We start from the raw sequence: 18422 nt of genomic DNA on the forward strand, positions 1-18422 counted from the left end.
TATCTGATTAATGTAACTGAATATGATCAACATATCATGCAGCATACATTTCATTTTAACTTGGTTTTGCTTGTATATTACCAGCTTAAAAACTGGCAACCTTCTTGATCAACAGCAAAACTGAGTTTCTCTAGGATCTATAGGTGCAATATGAAGAAATGACATTGCCACATTCAAGTCGGACTTCACCCAATAAAAGTCAGGTCCAGTCGGCCCAATTACATCCAGATATTTATATACAAACCAGGTGAACGGTGTAGGAATTACAGCACTTTTTATATGGTGCCCCTTTTTAAGTGACCAAAGGTAATTGGACAATTGGCTGCTCAGCTGTTCCATGGCCATGTAAGCCGATAAAAGGTCTAGAGTTTGTTTCAAGTGTGGCATTTGCGTTTGGAACCTGTTGCTGTTAACTCTCAATATGAAGTCCAAAGATCTGTCACTGCAAGTGAAGCAAGCCATCGTTAGGCTGAAAAATCAAAACAAACCCATCAGAGAGATAGCAATAACATTAGGTGTGGCCAGATCAACTATTTGGTACATTCTTAAATAGAAAGAATGTCCAGAAGACCATGGAAAACACCTGTGTTAACTGACAGAAGAATTTCTTCTCCGGTGAAGAAAAGCCTTTCTTAACAGTTCAAGAACACCCTCTGGGAGGTAGATTTATCTGTGTCAAAGTCAACATTCAAGAGAAGTCTTCACCAGATTACACAGAGGATTTGCCATAAGATATAAACCACTGATAAGCCAAAAAAAAGACAGGAAGATCAGATTCGGGCCAAAAAAAAAATCTTAAAAATCCATATAGTTCTAGAATCGTATCCTCTGGACAAATGAGACACAGATCAACTTGTACCCAAATGTTGGAAGAGAAGAGTATGGAGAAGGGAAGGAACTCTCATGATCCGAAGCATACCACCTCATCTTATGGCGTGGGTGTGTATGGCTGCCAGTGTAACTGGTTTTCTTGTATTTATTGATAATGTGACTGCTGACAAAAGCATCAGGATGAAGTCTGAAGTGTACAGGGTGATATTATCTGCTCAAATTCAGCCAAATGCCTCAAAACCCATTGGAAGGTGCTTCAGACTACAGATGACTTGAAGCATACTTTGAAGAAGAAAGGCAAGAAAGTGGAATGTTCTGCAATGGCTGAGTCAATCACCTGTCCTAAATCCAACTGAGCATGCATTTCACCAGCTGAAGGCAAAACAAACAAGAACAAGCAGGCAAAGCTTGGCAAACCTGGCAAAGTATCACCAGGGAAGAAATCCACTGTCAGGTAATGTTTATAGGTTCCAGACTCCAGGCAGTCATTGACTGCAAAAGATTTGCAACCAATTATTCAAAATGACAATTTAATTTATGATTATTTTAATTTGTCCAATTACTTTTGCTCCCTTGCTGCAATTTCTACACGGTTCAAGTTAAATTCCATTCAATTTAAGCTCATACTCATTATTTACTTTTAATCCTATTTACTGATGTAGACATCTGAAATAACAATAACCTGGCCGGTGTCCAAATATTTATGGACCTGACAATTATATATCATATAATACAGTATTAAGAGACTAATTTGTTTCACTCAGAATTGTGCTTGATAATAATGCAAATATTTCTATGTTGGGTAAATATTTAACAGAAAGAGAAGAGTGTGCTGAATGGATGTCCATGGAGTGACTGCTCATGAGGGATTGGCAGCTTGATTTTCATATATCTTTGATTAGCTATACTAAGTACATAATTTTAACATTATATGAAGTCTTACATTTTTCAGACAACATTCAAACAAGTAATAAGAATACAGAATAAAAGTGTCTCTGTGCATTTTGGTACTATTGAGTTCTGGCCAGAGTTGCAATTAAAATGTTGCACTGGCCTTGTGGAAATGCTAGAGCGAGGCGTTATTGGTAATTACAGATGTTCTTTATAATTTAGTTGCTTCTGAGAATTTTTTTGGAGTGTTTTGTATTTCTTTTCAATACAGAATATGGGCTGTATGTCAGGGGACAAGTTGAATGAATGGATTTCAAATGCGTTAATGTGGCGTTTATCTGTAAAGGTAATGGCCTTCTTAAGGTCAGCTGGTGCTTCTGTTGGAGAGGCTGCAGTTTTCCTGTATAACTCCAGACTTTTTCATTAAAAAATAGTGTTCAGCTATTAGATTACATGAAGATGCTGTATTTACTGTTGTGTCATATGATATGTAATTTCCCAAAATGAATTTATTTAGTGGTACTGAGAATACTCACAATTTGGACCTGAATTTATGAACCACACTATGACAAACATTAGTCATCCTTGTGTTGAAGAATCACATGATTAAAATAATTCGACATATTTATATGTTCTGTATATACAGTATGGATATTTTAAATATGCATATTATTGCAACAAGGATTGTGTGCATTTGCATAATTTGAGGATATGCTATATTGCATTGGATACCTGATGAAACCCACAGAACAATATATCGAGAAGGATACAATCACTTGGAAAGTTGTGTTTGATGTACAACCCCAATTCCAAAAAAGTTGGGACGCTGTGTAAAATGTAAATAAATACAGAATGCAATGATTTTCAAGTCTCATAAACCCGTATGTTATTCACAATAGAACATAGAAAACATATCAAATGTTTAAACTGAGGAAATGTACCATTTTAAGGAAAAATAAGGTAATTTTGAATTTGATGGCCGCAACACATCTCAAAAAAGTTGGGACCGGGGCAACAAAAGGCTAGAAAAGCAAGTGTTGCTACAAAGAAACAGCTGGAGGTTAATTGGCAACAGGTCTGCAACATGATTGGGTATAAAAAGACTATCTTAGAGAGGCAGAGTCTTTCAGACATAAAGATGGGCAGAGGTTCACCAATCTGCGAAAAAATGCATCTACAATTTGTGGAACAATTTGAGAATAATGTTCCTCAACGTAAAATTGCAAAGACTATGAATATCTCATCATCTACAGTATATAATATCATCAAAAGATTCTGAGAATTAGGAGAAATCTCTGTGCGCAAGGGACAAGGGTGAAAATCAATATTGCATGCCCGTGATCTTCGGGCCCTCAGGCGGCAATGCATTAAAAACAGGCATGATTCTGTAATGGAAATCACTGCATGGGCTCAGAAACACCTCCAGAACTCATTGTCTGTGAACACAGCTCGCTTTGCCATCCACAAATGCTGGCTAAAGCTTTATCATGCAAAGAAGAAGCCATATGTGAACATGATCCAGAAACACCACCGTCTTCTCTGGCCCAAACTCATTTAAAATGAACAGAGGCAAAGTGGAAAACTGTTCTGTGTTCAGACAAATCGAAATTTGAAATTATTTTTGGAAACCATGGACACCGCATCCTCTAAACTAAAGAGGACTAAAGAGGACGGGGACCATTCGACTTTTTATCAGCACTCAGTTCAAAAGCCTGCATCTCTGATTGTATGGGGGTGAATTAGTGCCTATGGAATGGGCACCATCCCATCTTTACTTCTGAGAGACTCTGCCTCTCTAAGATACTCTTTTTATACTCAATCATGTTACTGACCTGTTGCCAGTTAACCTAATTAGTTGCAAAATGTTCCTCCAGCTGTTTCTTTGTAGTAACACTGACTTTTTTGAGACCTGTTGCGGCCATCAAATTCAGTATTACCTTATTTTTTCCTTACAATGGTACATTTCCTCAGTTTAAACCTTTGATATGTTTTCTATGTTCTGTTAACATGAATAACATATGGGTTAATGAGATTTGCAAATCATTGCATTCTGTTTTTATTTACATTTTACACAGTGTCCCAACTTTTTTGGAATTGGGGTTGTAAGACGTGTACACTGAGGTGTATAAAGCACAACATAATTCTTATTGAATTTTTTTTTATGTTGTGAGCACAAATAAGCACCAGTGTTTGCACTTAGTCAGGGAAATGACCTCTTACTCTTGAGTGATATGTTTCATTATACTTGGTTATCTACTTGCAAAGAAAGATGTTTTCTAAATACCTGTATGTCCAATCAATTCACTGTCCCTCTCCCTGGTGAACAGTACAACTCTCTGACCTCAATGTTTCTACTTTAAGCACAGTAGGTGATATAGTGTGGTTACTGCTCCATGTGAGGTGGTTATAAACAATTTACCCTTCTATGGCTTGGTGCTAAGGTCAAACGATGAGAGGTGTGAACATGTGCTTGTCTTTTTGTGTGTGTCTTCAGCACTCTCCAGCAGCGATGAGCTCGCCAGGTCTTTCCACCAGTGTGTCTCTGTGGTCTTGCTCCTCCTCCTCCTCATAGAGAGTGTGGTGGATGCTGAGCAGAGGATGTGAGGGGTTACAGCTGTAGGATGCAGGCTGACTTACAGGCTCTGGGTTTGGTATGAGAGGCTCATTGGTTTTGGGTGATTCAGAAGGAGGCAAACTAGATGTTCGTCCATTCATATAAGAGGTGGTGGACAGGGTCACAGTGGAAAATGCACTCGTGGTGGATTGAGGAGGAGGGTCATTCTTTTCTAAAGGGTTTAAGAAGAGAATGAAGCCAGAACAAAAAAAAACAATTAATAATAGCTTTATATATATATATATATATATATATATATATATATATATATATATATATATATATATATATATATATATACATCCCTGTTCCTAAACTATTACAACAAGTCCTGTCACTGCATTTTGTTTTTTTTTATATGAACAACCACCACTGACAGACTTAAAAATCAAAGGTTAGTCTAATGTCTAATGAATAGAATGGTGTTCAGCTGAATGGATTTTGTAACCCTAATGCTAAGCACTCTTACACAACAGTGCTTTTGAATGCTCAAATCCTAATTTGTCAGAAGGTGTTGATTAACTTTTTATAACAGTAACTCTGACAATAGTTCTGTGTGCAAGGTTTATGATAATGCATTCATTCAAATTCTATAGAAACAACTTAAACAGGGACTTGTACGATTATTTAAAAGCTGCATTTTTTGGTCATACCAGAGAGAGAGAGAGAGAGAAAGAGAGAGAGAGAGAGAGAGAGAGAGAGAGAGAGAGAGAGAACAGGAACTAACTTGCTTTGCGGACGTTCCATAATTATAAACAAATAAAAGTCATTTGAAAAAAAATGAATTAAAAAAACTGTAACTTGGCAAATTTCGGTATTATAAGAGGAATAAAACACTTCAGGGCATTCTGTTGTTGGAAAATAATCAACTTCAGGGTTGCATGCTGGGGGTTCATGTTGGGCAGCACTGTTATAAGCATTCTTATAACAGCATGCCTTATCATGTTTTATTCATTAGATAATTAAGAAAAGAATTACCAGTGAGTGTTGAGGAGACATGGACTACAGTGTGTGTGCCCTCTATGTACGTAGTGTCCAGAGGATGGTCAGCAGCTGGGGGCTGTGGATTATTCATTTCTGATTTAGGCTTCTGGATGGCCAACATGTACGGATGGACATCCAGGGAGAAATTACGAGTGTGCTTTTTCTCTGTCCTGTTGTTGGTTTCTGTAGATTTCAGGAGTCATAACAAACAAGATCAAATCAGTTCAGTTATCTAAAGGTCACAAATAGAACTCTTAGGGGATCTAGGTTCTATGTAGAACCCATCAACAGTGTTTTCCTTTCAGAAAAATAGTCAAATCTAGAAACATAAAACCCTACAACAGAGGCCGTTTCTCAATATGTGTTCTTATGCGATCTTGCCTCCTTGTGATCTCGTTCTACGTCACCATCCACCGCCAAAGTTCAATTCCAATACACAAAAACGCAAGTACCAGGTACAGGATGTGTTCTTGATATCGAGAATGGATCATCTGCAGACCTGAGCGCACCAAACCCACTTGAACTCCCAGAAATCATCTTTTTAATGACAATAATCTAAATAAATCAAAATAAGCATCTAAAAAGAATGATTTTGATATGTGATTTAGATTGAGATACTGTATATATGAGGCTGTTGAAAAATCAAATTTATTCCTCAGAAGTATTTTAATTAAACTACGCTACCTTCTATCCTGAGGTACCTGTAAACTTGTTAGCTTGGTTTTCAGTTAACGTGAGGTCGCAGCTGCAAATAGAGAGCTTACTACATTAAAGCATGCTTAATTAACTTTTGGTTAATCAGCCAGTTAACAGTAAATCTATTAACCAGCTGATACATATTACCTACAGAGCACTGAAGAGATGAGGACCCTGTCCTACTACTAGAAATGTGCTGGGACAATCCACAGCAGAACAGAAAGCTCACAGCACATCTCAATTCTTGCAAAGATGCGTTCTATGTCCTCCTATCTTTCCGAGTTCGTTCTTTCAAGGTAGCTTGGCATGACTGGTCTTCACGAGAAAGCAAGTCGGTTCTTTTTTTTTTGAGAAACAGCCAGCGTATTTCCCTGTCCTATACCTCAATCCAATTAATAATTATAGCAGAATGTTTTCTTAATGTCATGAGAAATGTTCTAGGAATGTTTGATTAAAAACATTCAAATGTTCAAGTATTGAAGTACTGTTTTAGTTGAAAGAAATGTTCATTCAGACTATTCAGAATGGTTTAGAACATTGCAGGAAGATCATTTTAGAAACAGCCCAACCTTTTAGAAACTTTTGAATACCATGAACATAATGAGCTTGGAAAACTGTACCCCTTTATTAAATCAATAATGCTTAACTACTGAAAGGACAATTGAGAACGCTCTTCTAGGGTTTCAAAAGTTTCTAGTGCCCTTTACATGGTGAATTTCTACTGTGTTTACTGAACTGAAATAGGTTCCTTTTCTCTCATTTTTTTTTTTTTAAACATGTATCTCAATCACAACTAAAGTCTGATTACCCCCCAAAAGCGAAAAGGGAGAAAATTACACTATGATCTTTGCAGAAAGATAGTCTAAGATTAAAATGTCCAAACATTTACACATTCTTTTGTTGAAACATATTGATAGAAGTCGAGGTTTCAAAGTTTACTATATGAAAAAACCCACTTTTCTATCAAAAAACCACAACAGTTAATATTTTTTTGCCTTTTTTTTTTTTTTTTGCCAGGATTCAGCCAAAGCAACATACAGTGGGTTTTCCCAGGCCATCACACATACATTAAGCACAATATCACATTAAAACCCCAACCAGGAACTGTTAAATGTGTAAACCATCATACTATGCACTTTGTTTTGAAGGTCTGAAATCCAGGAGTAGAAACTGATCTTAAAAACCATTCTGCTGTCTGGTGTTTTCCAGTTGTTTGTGATTTACCTTGAGGAGGATGCTGTGTGCTCTTGGTGTCCAGTATAGGAGCAATGATGTTATCTGGTACAGGCTTCCTCCGCAAAGGTTTAGGTTTTTCTGCTTTTATGCTGTTCTCCAACCGTGTCAAAGTTAGAGGTTCCTGGATAATCATTCAAACAAAAATGAATTTTATTTTAATTATTGAACTAGAATAGTTAGAAGAGAGTTTACTTGTAATAGTCAAGGTAGAAATACGGATATAGGTTTAGAATGTTAAAATAGTTAATTCACTGAGACAGGGACAACCAAACATATTCTAGCATGATTTTTCGACTAAGCTTATGCATTGTAACGACTAACCTTTCTGCTAAAGTACGTCTGTTAAGTGCTGCACTAGGTCCTCAGTGCAAAAATGCTTTAAAATTAGCTTGCAAATTAAGCAGGAACATTACCATTTAAATAATATCTGCATAATACTGAGGTGATGTAATCTGTCCATTTTTTAGAATAGGTGGGAGCAACATAATTAGTTTCTTTTATGTATCCAGTGCAACATATGCAATACCATCTTCCTGGTTGCATAATGAAATAATTTTTGGTCAGTGGCATGCATAGGCAAGGTATAAACAGAATCATGTTAGCTTACTTTAAATGGCTGTGGTAGAGGGTTAGATGTAGGGATCCACTTCATCTTCTTCCGTGGTCTTTTGATAACTGTCTCTACTCCCATTTCTCCAACCCCCAGTACAGAAGGATCCATGTTGGGGTCAATTGTCTGAATTCCAGAGTCTCTAACAGTTGGTGTGGCATCATGGTTGGACTGAGCTAATGCAGCCAATAACTGTCGCACCACATTGTCATACATAAGGTCACTCTCGTTGGTGATGAAGTCCAGCCTATTTAGAGACTTGATGTGGTCCCTGTTTTCATTACAGAACATGGCCAGGATGTTAATATCGCAAAATTGAGACTTCTGCCAACGCCGCCGTGTCTTGATGCCGACTTTGTGCAACTTGTCGAATACAAAATTGGATTTGCGCACCACAAACAGATGCAGTAGATTAACTAAAATGATGAGGTTCACAGTGCAGAGCAGTGCAATGTCAACAGCAGCCATAATGCGCTGGAGCTGCACAGCTGGCAGCTTGCAGTTCACGTTGAGGCGCAACTCAGGGATGCTGCTGATGTCAGGTGGCTCACCCAGCATGCACGTGAACTCATTTTGCCGCTGCCGAGCATAGTATGTGCTTAGGTAGGTGATGGGAATGGAACTGAGGCAGATAATGGCTAGATGCCTGGCTAGATAAAGCTTGGCTAAAAAGTTACTTTGCCCTCGCCGCTCTAGATATTTTTCAAAAAGGTTCTGCTCTGGGCTTTTCTCCTTCTCTGCATTCTCAATGATCTCCCGTCGCTCACGCTCAGTGATCCCAGGCCCTTTGGACTGGATCTGCTTTTCAATCTTGGGTGCTCTGCCCTCAGCTGCACGGTGGTAGCAGTTGTCAATCTCTTGGAGGAGAAAGTTGAGTTCAGAGGTAAGGCGTGTGGACGCAAGGAACTCCCAGCTTAGTACTGGAATATACATGATACCAGCAAATGCTAGCAGAGCATAGGGCAGAAACTTATGCTCAAACAGAGAGGGTCGGAGTTCAGGATCAACACCAGGAATAGCATCACGTAGCTCTGTCCAGCAGTAACCTCTGGCATAGAGGGCCTGGTCACGTGTGAAATTGTGTGGGGTGTAACAGTATATTGACTCCTCTGAAACAGAATCATAGGAGCAAAAAGGCATTAGAAACAACTTTTATGAATGTATCCTTTTACAAGATGATTTGTATGCCACATATGACAAAAATATCCTAACAGAATTATCTTGTGTCAGCCTGAGAACCATCTTCTAGAGAATCCTCTGTCATCAGTTTCTTGTAGTTAAATTATGCTGTACATAATCTGACAGCAGAGGAGCCAATCCTGCCGTTAGGAATGCTAGCAATTCTGATGTAATACTGTAGGTGTGAAAGGATTTGTACATTAGCAACAAAACATTATTTCCTGTGGGTGCAAGGGTATACAGCATATGGTTCCAGTACAGTGACTTATTTTACCTGCCATTTATATTTTAGTGTTTTATAGTGTATATTTTAGTGTTTTATAGTGTTTTATATTTTAAATAAAGGTATAAAATTGCAGATACCTACACATCAGATACCCATTATTAGAAATTCGTAACATTTCAATCTTTGTAAATGTAGGAGCCATCTTATCCTATTACTAACGTCTATTCAGATTATTTAATAACCTATCCTGAGTCCCATTATCCTCTTCTAGCCCCTCTGTGCTACTTCACAGCAGGTTTCTACTGCTATGCAGTCAAACTGACTCAGCATTTAGCTTAAAGTCCCCATTTCTTCTGTGCACTTCCTCATACTCTTTACGCACTCTCTTGCTCCCACTCTGTTACCCTCCGTATTTTTTAATCTCTTCACTGATTTCTAATACTCAAAAAATGAGCACTGTACACTTAACCCCTCTATAATGCTGGCCAGCAGGTGCCCGATTCAGGTGAAACACAATAAAGCTGTGAATAGTAGTGTGATTGTATCATTTTAAAATGGCATATTTCATTTTATTTCAGTTTGGTCTGAAAGAAGTACATTATGTGTTTGCAGTACACACAATGACATCTGTATCTGTATCTGGATTGGGATCTATCTCAAATATATCTATATTTTCTACAATTACAGTATATCTTATTTTATTCTACTACCTGAGCATACCTTGTGTTATAGCCCACTTGTTCAGGCTGTAAGAAAGAAAAAAGGACCACATGGTAGTTCCAAGCTAATTATATATATATATATATATATATATATATATATATATATATATATATATATATATATGTGTGTGTGTGTGTGTGTGTGTGTGTGTGTGTGTGTGTGTTTATTTTATGTCTACGTCTACCTCATAATGTGCTGCACAGTTTGCACAAAATTTCACTGAGAACAGACTATGCTCTGTGTAACTCTTTGTGTGTGACAAATAAGTTAGATTCTTGAGTCTTGAATATCTATATCTGTATTTGGATTTAAACTTGAAGTGGGCATGGCCTAGAAATGGCAGCACTCTCAGAATGATCTGTGAATTCTGGCTCTGACACTTCCTCAATATCAGCTCACTCAATCACTCAAGTTCATAATTGGTCTCAAATTGTACACATGACTGTCTTTTTTTTGTTGTTGTTTTTTGTTTTTAATCCTGCTTACACAGTTATTATGTTTGTTTGTACCTGCCTGCAATATTTTCTAATTAATTTAGTTAAACCCCTAGCTTAATTTAATCCACCATGACCCTGACCAGCCAATTACTAATGCATTGTTCAGTGTGTTCCCCTTCATGTTTAACAAATGCGGTCCTTCTTTGTCCCGTCAGCTTCACATCTGGCAGCTTACTCACACTTGCATGAAGAAAAAAAAACCTCCACAACTTTTTTTGTTGTGTGTGTGTGGTGCAATCCCAGTCCCAATTCACCTCTGTGTCTTTTTTTGAACACTCTATCTGTTCGTTCTGAAAAATGGATTCATATTCAGTTCCATCTCTCAGTAACCCAGGCTGACATCACCTACAAATCAATTACATTTAATTGAGATCTGCAGAAAACCCGAACTCAAAGCACCAACCTGCAAAGTTCCGTGTGAAGACCAGAGTGACTAATAAGATGGGGATGATGACCGTTCCTATGGTGACAACTCTGTCAAAGGGCAGCTCCAGTTTGAGCTGCACCATGAGTCCAGCTAGTGCACCACCCCTCTCATCCTGCGTGGAACCAGGCAGGATCAACTCCTTCAGCTTCTCCCCTGCAAGCAGAGCGGTGGCCATGTCTAAGTTCTGCTCAAAGAGGTTCTGCATCCGGCAACTGGAGCCCACCCACAGCTAAATCCACGATGCACCTGGTTGAACAGTTGACCAGTTCACCCTCAAACCTGCCACCTTATTGGCTAAAGGTTCTTGTCCATCACACTCTAGATGGTGATGATATATGAGGGCTCTATATTTTTGGATTATGACAGACACAGTCACAGTAGAACCATTGCTACTGGCCAAATATCCTGCTCCTGATGCATGTTCAATGCTGTGCTTAATCCATGTATAATGGCATAAAATCCAGTGTGAATTTGTGTTAGGTTTGCTTAGAGTCCTTCCTCACATTACACCTGTAAAAAACAAAAGACACAGATTAAGAAAGACTTAAGAAAGATATAACTGTAGAAGGTGTGCTTGTGTGTGTCCAGAGATTATGTAATTGGATGTTCAGGGGCAAAATAATCTCAATTCAATTCAATTCAATTCAATTCAATTTTATTTGTATAGCGCTTTTTACAATAGACATTGTCTCAAAGCAGCTTTACAGAAATATCAACATGGTATACAGATATTAAAGGTGCGAATTTATCCCAACTGAGCAAGCCACTGAGTGGCGACGGTGGCAAGGAAAAACTCCCTAAGATGTTTTAAGAGGAAGAAACCTTGAGAGGAACCCGACTCAGAAGGGAACCCATCCTCATCTGGGTAACAACAGATAGTGTGAAAAAGTTCATTATGGATTATATGAAGTCTGTATGGCCTTAGGAGCAGCCGTAGTCCCAGCAGTCTGGAATTAAAGAAGATTTGAGCTCCATCCAGAGGCAGAAAGGATCTGGATCTCTAGTATCTCCATAAATTCATGTGGGGCTCGGCAAAAGGAGAGAGGGAGAAAAAAGATTATTATGACTGCGAAGTAGTAGAACAGAATCTAGTCAGGGTAGGCTTGAGTAAACAAATACGTTTTAAGCCTAGACTTAAACACTGAGACTGTGTCTGAGTCCCGAACACTAATAGGAAGACTGTTCCATAACTGTGGGGCTCTATAAGAGAAAGCTCTTCCCCCTGCTGTAGCCTTCACTATTCGAGGTACCGTCAAATAGCCTGCATCTTTTGATCTAAGTAGGCGTGGCGGATTATATAAAACCAAAAGGTCGCTTAGATATTGTGGCGCGAGACCATTTAGTGCTTTATAGGTTAATAAAAGTATTTTATAGTTAATGCGAGATTTTACTGGGAGCCAATGCAGTATTGATAATATCGGTGTGATATGGTCGTACCTTCTAGTTCTAGTTAGGACTCTAGCAGCTGCATTCTGGACTAACTGGAGCTTATTTATATTCCTACTGGAACATCCAGACAGTAAGGCATTACAGTAATCTAATCTAGAGGTGACGAATGCATGAACTAGTATTTCCACATCATGTAGTGACAATATGTTTCTTATTTTAGAAATATTTCTGAGATGAAAGAAGGCTATCCTAGTAATATTATCTACATGAGCATCAAATGATAGGCTGGAGTCAATAATCACTCCAAGGTCTTTAACTGCTGCACATGATGAAACAGAAAGACCATCCAGAGTAACCATGTGATCAGAAAGATTACTTCTAGCTACACGTGGGCCTAATAATCTCCCTATTGCAAACCCTAAATCTCTTTTCATTGTTTATTCATTCAATAATCTTCAGTAATTACTTTATTGCCAGTGGATCCAGAGCCTATCCTAGGAAAACTGATCATGAAGTGGGAATACATCTTGAATGGGACACTAGTCCATCACAGGGCACCAAGCACACAAATTCAAAATGCAAGGCTAATTTAGAGTAGCCAGTCCACCTACTGGCATGCTTTAAGAAGATGAGAGGAAGATGGAAACATTACATAGACGGTAACTTGAGCTCAGGATCGAACTACAGACCTTGGAGCTGTGAGCTGCCAATGCTACCCACTGCACCACATTGCAGACATGTTGTCTTTTAGAGAGAGCTAAAATCAAGTCCTTTTTAAAATTATTTTGTGCTAAAATCATTTTAACTTGCTTAGTGTCTATGGATCAATAAAACATATCTGATGTTCTGGGGGAAAAGTAGGAAAATGTCACAAAAAGGTTTTTTTTTTTTTTTTTCTCTGCACCCCATGTATGTATGATTCGTTTTTGTTTGTTGTTGTTGTTGTGTTGTTGTTGTTTTTTACAATAATAGAATGCAGTTTAGAGTACCTTACTGCATTTAGTCATCTTCAGTAACTTGGTCAGGGTCATAGTAGGAATAAAACCTAGATTAGATCCCAGTCCACTGGGTACCATGTACATACACCTCATTCACACCAAAGGACAATTTATAGTAGCAAATCCAGCATGATTTTAGGAGCTGGAAGGAAACTGAAGAGCCCAGGGGAGACCAACACAGACAAGGGAGAACATGCAAAATTATACACACACTTTAACCTGAACTCATATTACTCCTGTTTTGGAGTCCTTGCACTGGCTCCCGGTCAGGTTCTGTATCGATTTTAAAATTATGATGCTGACATACAAAGCATTACATGGCTTGGCTCATTACTTATCTGCCTTATTAATTCCTTACACCCCAAATCGCAGACTGTGCTCCTCACAGTGTAATTTGTTAACTGTTCCACAAACCTGCTTAAAATCTACGGGTGACAGGGCTTTTTCTGTCTATGCTCCTTCCCTTTGGAACTCTCTTCCTCTCGAACTTAGGGAAGCTCAGGCCTATGGCATTTTTAAAGCTCAACTTAAGACTTACTTTTTTAAACTTGCATTTGACTGCTGATGTCTACTTTTATTATTATTATTATTATTATTATTATTATTATTATTATTATTATCATTGTTGTTGTTATTCTTATCAACTTTTATAAAAAAAAATTCTGTGTACTGCTTATTTTGTGTACAGCACTTTGAGGAGCTGCTTTTAAAGGCACTCTATAAAATAAAGTTTATTATTATTATTATTATTATTATTATTATTATTATCATCATTACCATTATCATTATTATTATTATTATTAACTCAGAATCAAACCAGTTACCCTGGAGCTGTGAGGCAGAAATACTACCCGAAAAATTTGGGACAGTATGGAAAATGCAAAAAAACTAACAAAAAAAGTCATTTGAAAATTCAATTCACCCTGTACTATATTGAAAACACATTATTAACACATTATTTGATGTTTTACTTCTTTTTGAAAATATACACGCATTTCAAATCGATAACTGCAACACATTCCAAAAAAGCTGGGACAGTCGATTGTTTACCACTGTGTAACATCACCTTTTCTTTTAATAACACTTATTAAGCGTTTGGACACTGAAGACACCAGTTGGTTAAGTTCAGCAAGCAGAATTTTCCCCCATTCATCTATTATGCATTTCTTCAGCTGCGCAATTGTACGGGCCTTCGTTGCCTTATTTTGCGCTTCATAATGCTCAATTTTTGCGCCACACTTTCTCAATTGGAGACAGGTCAGGACTGCAGGCAGGCCATTCTAGCACCCACACTCTCTGCTTACACAACCATACACTTGTAATCTGGGCAGAATGTAATTTGGCGTTGTCCTGCTCTGGATGGAAGCATATGTTGCTCCAAAATGTGTACATAACTTTCTGTATTAATGGCAAGTTACCCATGCCATGGGCACTGACACACCCCCATACCATGACAGACGCTGGCTTTTGGACCTGATGCTGATAACAGCTTGATGGTCCTTTTCCTCTTTGGCCCAGAGAACACGGCGGCTGTTTTGTCCAAAAACTATTTGAAATGTTGACTGGTTGGACCACAAAACACGATTCCACTGTGCTACTGTCCATCTCAGATGAGACCGAGCCCAGAGAAATTGGTGGTGCTTCTGGACAGTGTTGATGTATGGCTTCTGCTTTGCATAGTAAAGCCTTAACTTGCTTATGTGGATACAGAGGCGAATGGTGCTGACTGACAAAGGTTTACCAAAGTATTTCCGAGCCCATGTCAGGATATCCATTACAGACGCATGACGGGTTTTAAGACAGTGACGTCTGAGGGATCACAGATCATGTGCATTCAGAAGTGGTTTGTATTTGGGGAATGTTGTTCTCAAGGTGTTGGATTATTTGCTGAAGCATCTGCTGGCAGATTGGCGAGCCTCGACCCATCCTTGCTCTTTAAGGACTAGGCCTTTTTTAGAGGCTCCTTATAAACTCTAATTAAACGATTGCCTCACCTGTTTCACATCACCTTCTTATTTCAACTTGCCACATTGCTATTAGTCCTAAACTGCCCCTGTCCCAACTTTTTTGGAACATGTTGCATGCATCAATTTCAAAATAAACAATTCTCTTCAAAAAATGATGCAGTTGATTAGGTCAAACATCAAATACCTTGTCAAAGTACATTTACAAATTACTCCTCTTTGCTTTTATTAGCATTTTTTCAGAATTGGGGTTGTATATAAACTTTGTGTTCACTATATATTCAAAAAATGCAAATGGTTACTTGTCCTAGATAAATTTACCCAGCCTCATACTTTTTTACCCAGCCTCAACCACAAAATGTAGTTCATAGTGTAAAAAATATTAATTAAAAAAATTGTCTTTTAAAACACAAGCAGTATGACTATCCCAGACTCAAAACACTCTTTAATAGTATGTTACTTTAATGCTATTGAAGAGTGCTTGTGTGGGTAAACTCTTCGGGGAGAATGCCATTGGGTGGCCAAGGGTAAACTGACCTCCGTAATGCAAACCATAAATCACTTTTCACTGTTAATTTATTAATTTTCAAGAAATGTGGCTTAGTGGTTAGCACATTTGTCCTGCACCTCCAAAGTTGGGGGTTTGATCTCTGCCTCCGCTCTGTGTGCAAAGAGTTGGAATGTTCTCCCCATGCTTTTTCTCCTCTCCCATTCCATAGACATGCATTGTAGGCTGATTGGCATTTCCAAATTGTCTGTAGTGTGTTAATGTGTGTGTAATTGTGCTCTGGATTGGCAGGGTGTCCCCTGTCTTATACCCAAGTTCCGTGGGATAGGCTCCAGGCTCCCCACAACCCTGTGTAGCATAAGCGGTATAGAAAATGAATGGATGGATATGCTATATCCTATAGGATCACAGTGGATCCAGGGCCTTTGAGGGGATCACTGGGCGCAAGCCGAGATGTGATCCATCAGGGCAACATGCATGCTCACACCTAAGTAGGAGCAACTTAAAATAGACAGTCCACCTCCTGGTATGTTTTGGGAGGTGGGAGGAAACCAGAGAACCCTGAGGAAACTTGCATGAACATGGGGAGAACATGCGAAACTCTACACAGACAGTAACCCGAGCTCAGGATTGTATTGGGAACTCTGGAGCTGTGAGACCACCACAATGCCACCAAATCTTCTAAATCTATATAATTTCTGAGTGATGCTTGTTCATTATACTTACACAACATCTTAACTTATTCTGAATCAGAGGGTACATGCAACACACACACACACACACACACACACACACACACACACACAACATTAGGGAGCACATTGCTGTGTTTCTAAAAATGTTTTATATTTACAAAAGAAACCTCTCTAGAAACTATTGGGACTGATTCCTGGTTTAGTTTCGTCAGTGGCCATGGTAGACTTACACTTATCAAGATATCAGAGTCAATATCAGTCACAAAAGTATAAAGTATAAATATATATATTAATAGGCTTATAAGCAGTCATATTTGTAAACTTAAAGATGTGTTGTTCAGAGCAATTCTGTCCTGCTAGAACATACGAAAGCCAGGAAATTAGTTGAAATGAGAATGAAGAGCAGATAGCGCGTGACGCTTGGATTGGAGCTGTCCAAACCCTGGTGCTGAAGTGGACCGCATGGTCCTGAGGATTAAGCGCGCGATGATGTCCGGACGTTTTTGACTGACACGTTGTAGCTTAGGTTGTTGTATAATATGCCTGACATTAAGAGTCAAAATTGAAAGCGGCTACCAGACCTCTCACCTCTACAGTAAAGCCACATCCGTACCCCGGCGCTTTGCGTCTACCTGAACTCAGCAACAAATAACGTCACGTAGAAAAGACACACCTGTCCACGAGCACAGATGCAAAACCAAGTATGTGATGTGCCTTTTTTTTTTTTACTTACCAGTATTGAGCATCCCTCGGGGAGTCAAGAGTTAATCTGCAGTGCGGGCGAGCGGTTATAGCGTGTATCCGGGCACCGGTTTGTTCCGCCTTCTCCCGCGAATCTTTCACTCTTCCTCTCTCCTGCTCATCTCTTCTCATCCTCACAAACTTCAAGGAGAATCGCCTGGGTCGCGCATTTGTATTTGTCTCTCCTTCTTACCTCGTTCACTAAGCAGCGCTCGGTGACCTTCAGTAATGGCAATCGATCCATACATTTGGCAATATTTTTGGCTCATTACAGGTTGCAGACTATATTATAGCAAATACGACAATTCGACACGATAGGCTTGATCTAGCAAACATGCCTACAGTTAGGACAAATACTGCTTATTCAGACTCAGCAGTAGCCTGCTTATTAATGGGGAAGCTCAATAAAAAAAAATAAATAAAAAAGCCGGCAGTTATTTTATTGATATCCTCTGATTTCTAGATATATCCCTGTTTAAAAGGGAGTTCATTTGTCCCTAGACAAACGGCTTCTATCTCGATAATGTCATCCCCCCCACCCCACCCCCTCCCAAACCAGTTTATACCGGTTAGGGCGACGCGCATTACGACTGTTTCCAAATATAGACTCCACTACACCGCTGCAGCAGCTGGATTTCGCGTTGAAGTAACCACGTGCATCAAAACTGCGACGGATTTTTGCAACGACAGTGAAAATATGGGTTATAATCAGCATAATACATGGATAACACATGCTGTTGGTTGTTATGGCAAGATACTATAGGTGAATAGGGTCGTTTTATTTCTACACAATAGCCTAGATATCACAGTCAGCCTTTCCCAATTGATTGCTCACATTCTTAGAAGTAGGCTTCATTGGAAATATTTGTTTTTTGTAAATGTAAAATAAATAAATAAATAAATAAATAAATAAAAAATACTATACATTTATTTATACAATTGAGGCTTCATAGAATTAAATTTGTGTACGACATAAAAAACAAATTTTTACTCTTTGAATGATGTTATCAGTCACATCATCCAAAGTAAAGTACAGTTACTACAATAGTGTAAGCGACATCATCAGTAAATTATACTTTTGACTTAAAATATGAAAGCTAGTCAGTTGAAGATGAAAAGGAAGAAGGGATGCAAATTTAACCAGAATCACCTTTAATAGGAATGTACAAATCAATTAGATCTCGCTTGCCAGATAATCAATGTGCTATAAAGT

At 38.6% G+C, this 18422-nt stretch overlaps 1 protein-coding gene across 1 annotated transcript; it reads right to left on the reverse strand.

Moving 5' to 3' along the window:
• Positions 1–4212: 4212 nt before the first annotated feature.
• On the reverse strand, positions 4213–17884 carry panx2 (pannexin 2). Its single transcript, XM_053622871.1, has 6 exons — positions 17202–17884; positions 10891–11424; positions 7860–8971; positions 7241–7373; positions 5315–5503; positions 4213–4508 (listed from the first exon to the last, which is right to left on the reverse strand). The coding sequence occupies exons 2-6, from the start codon at positions 11117–11119 to the stop codon at positions 4213–4215; spliced, it is 1959 nt and encodes a 652-aa protein (XP_053478846.1). The 5' UTR covers positions 11120–11424; positions 17202–17884.
• Between the last annotated feature and the right edge of the window lie 538 nt (positions 17885–18422).

Source organism: Ictalurus furcatus, chromosome 4, assembly GCF_023375685.1.
Source record: "Ictalurus furcatus strain D&B chromosome 4, Billie_1.0, whole genome shotgun sequence".
NCBI lineage: Eukaryota > Metazoa > Chordata > Actinopteri > Siluriformes > Ictaluridae > Ictalurus > Ictalurus furcatus.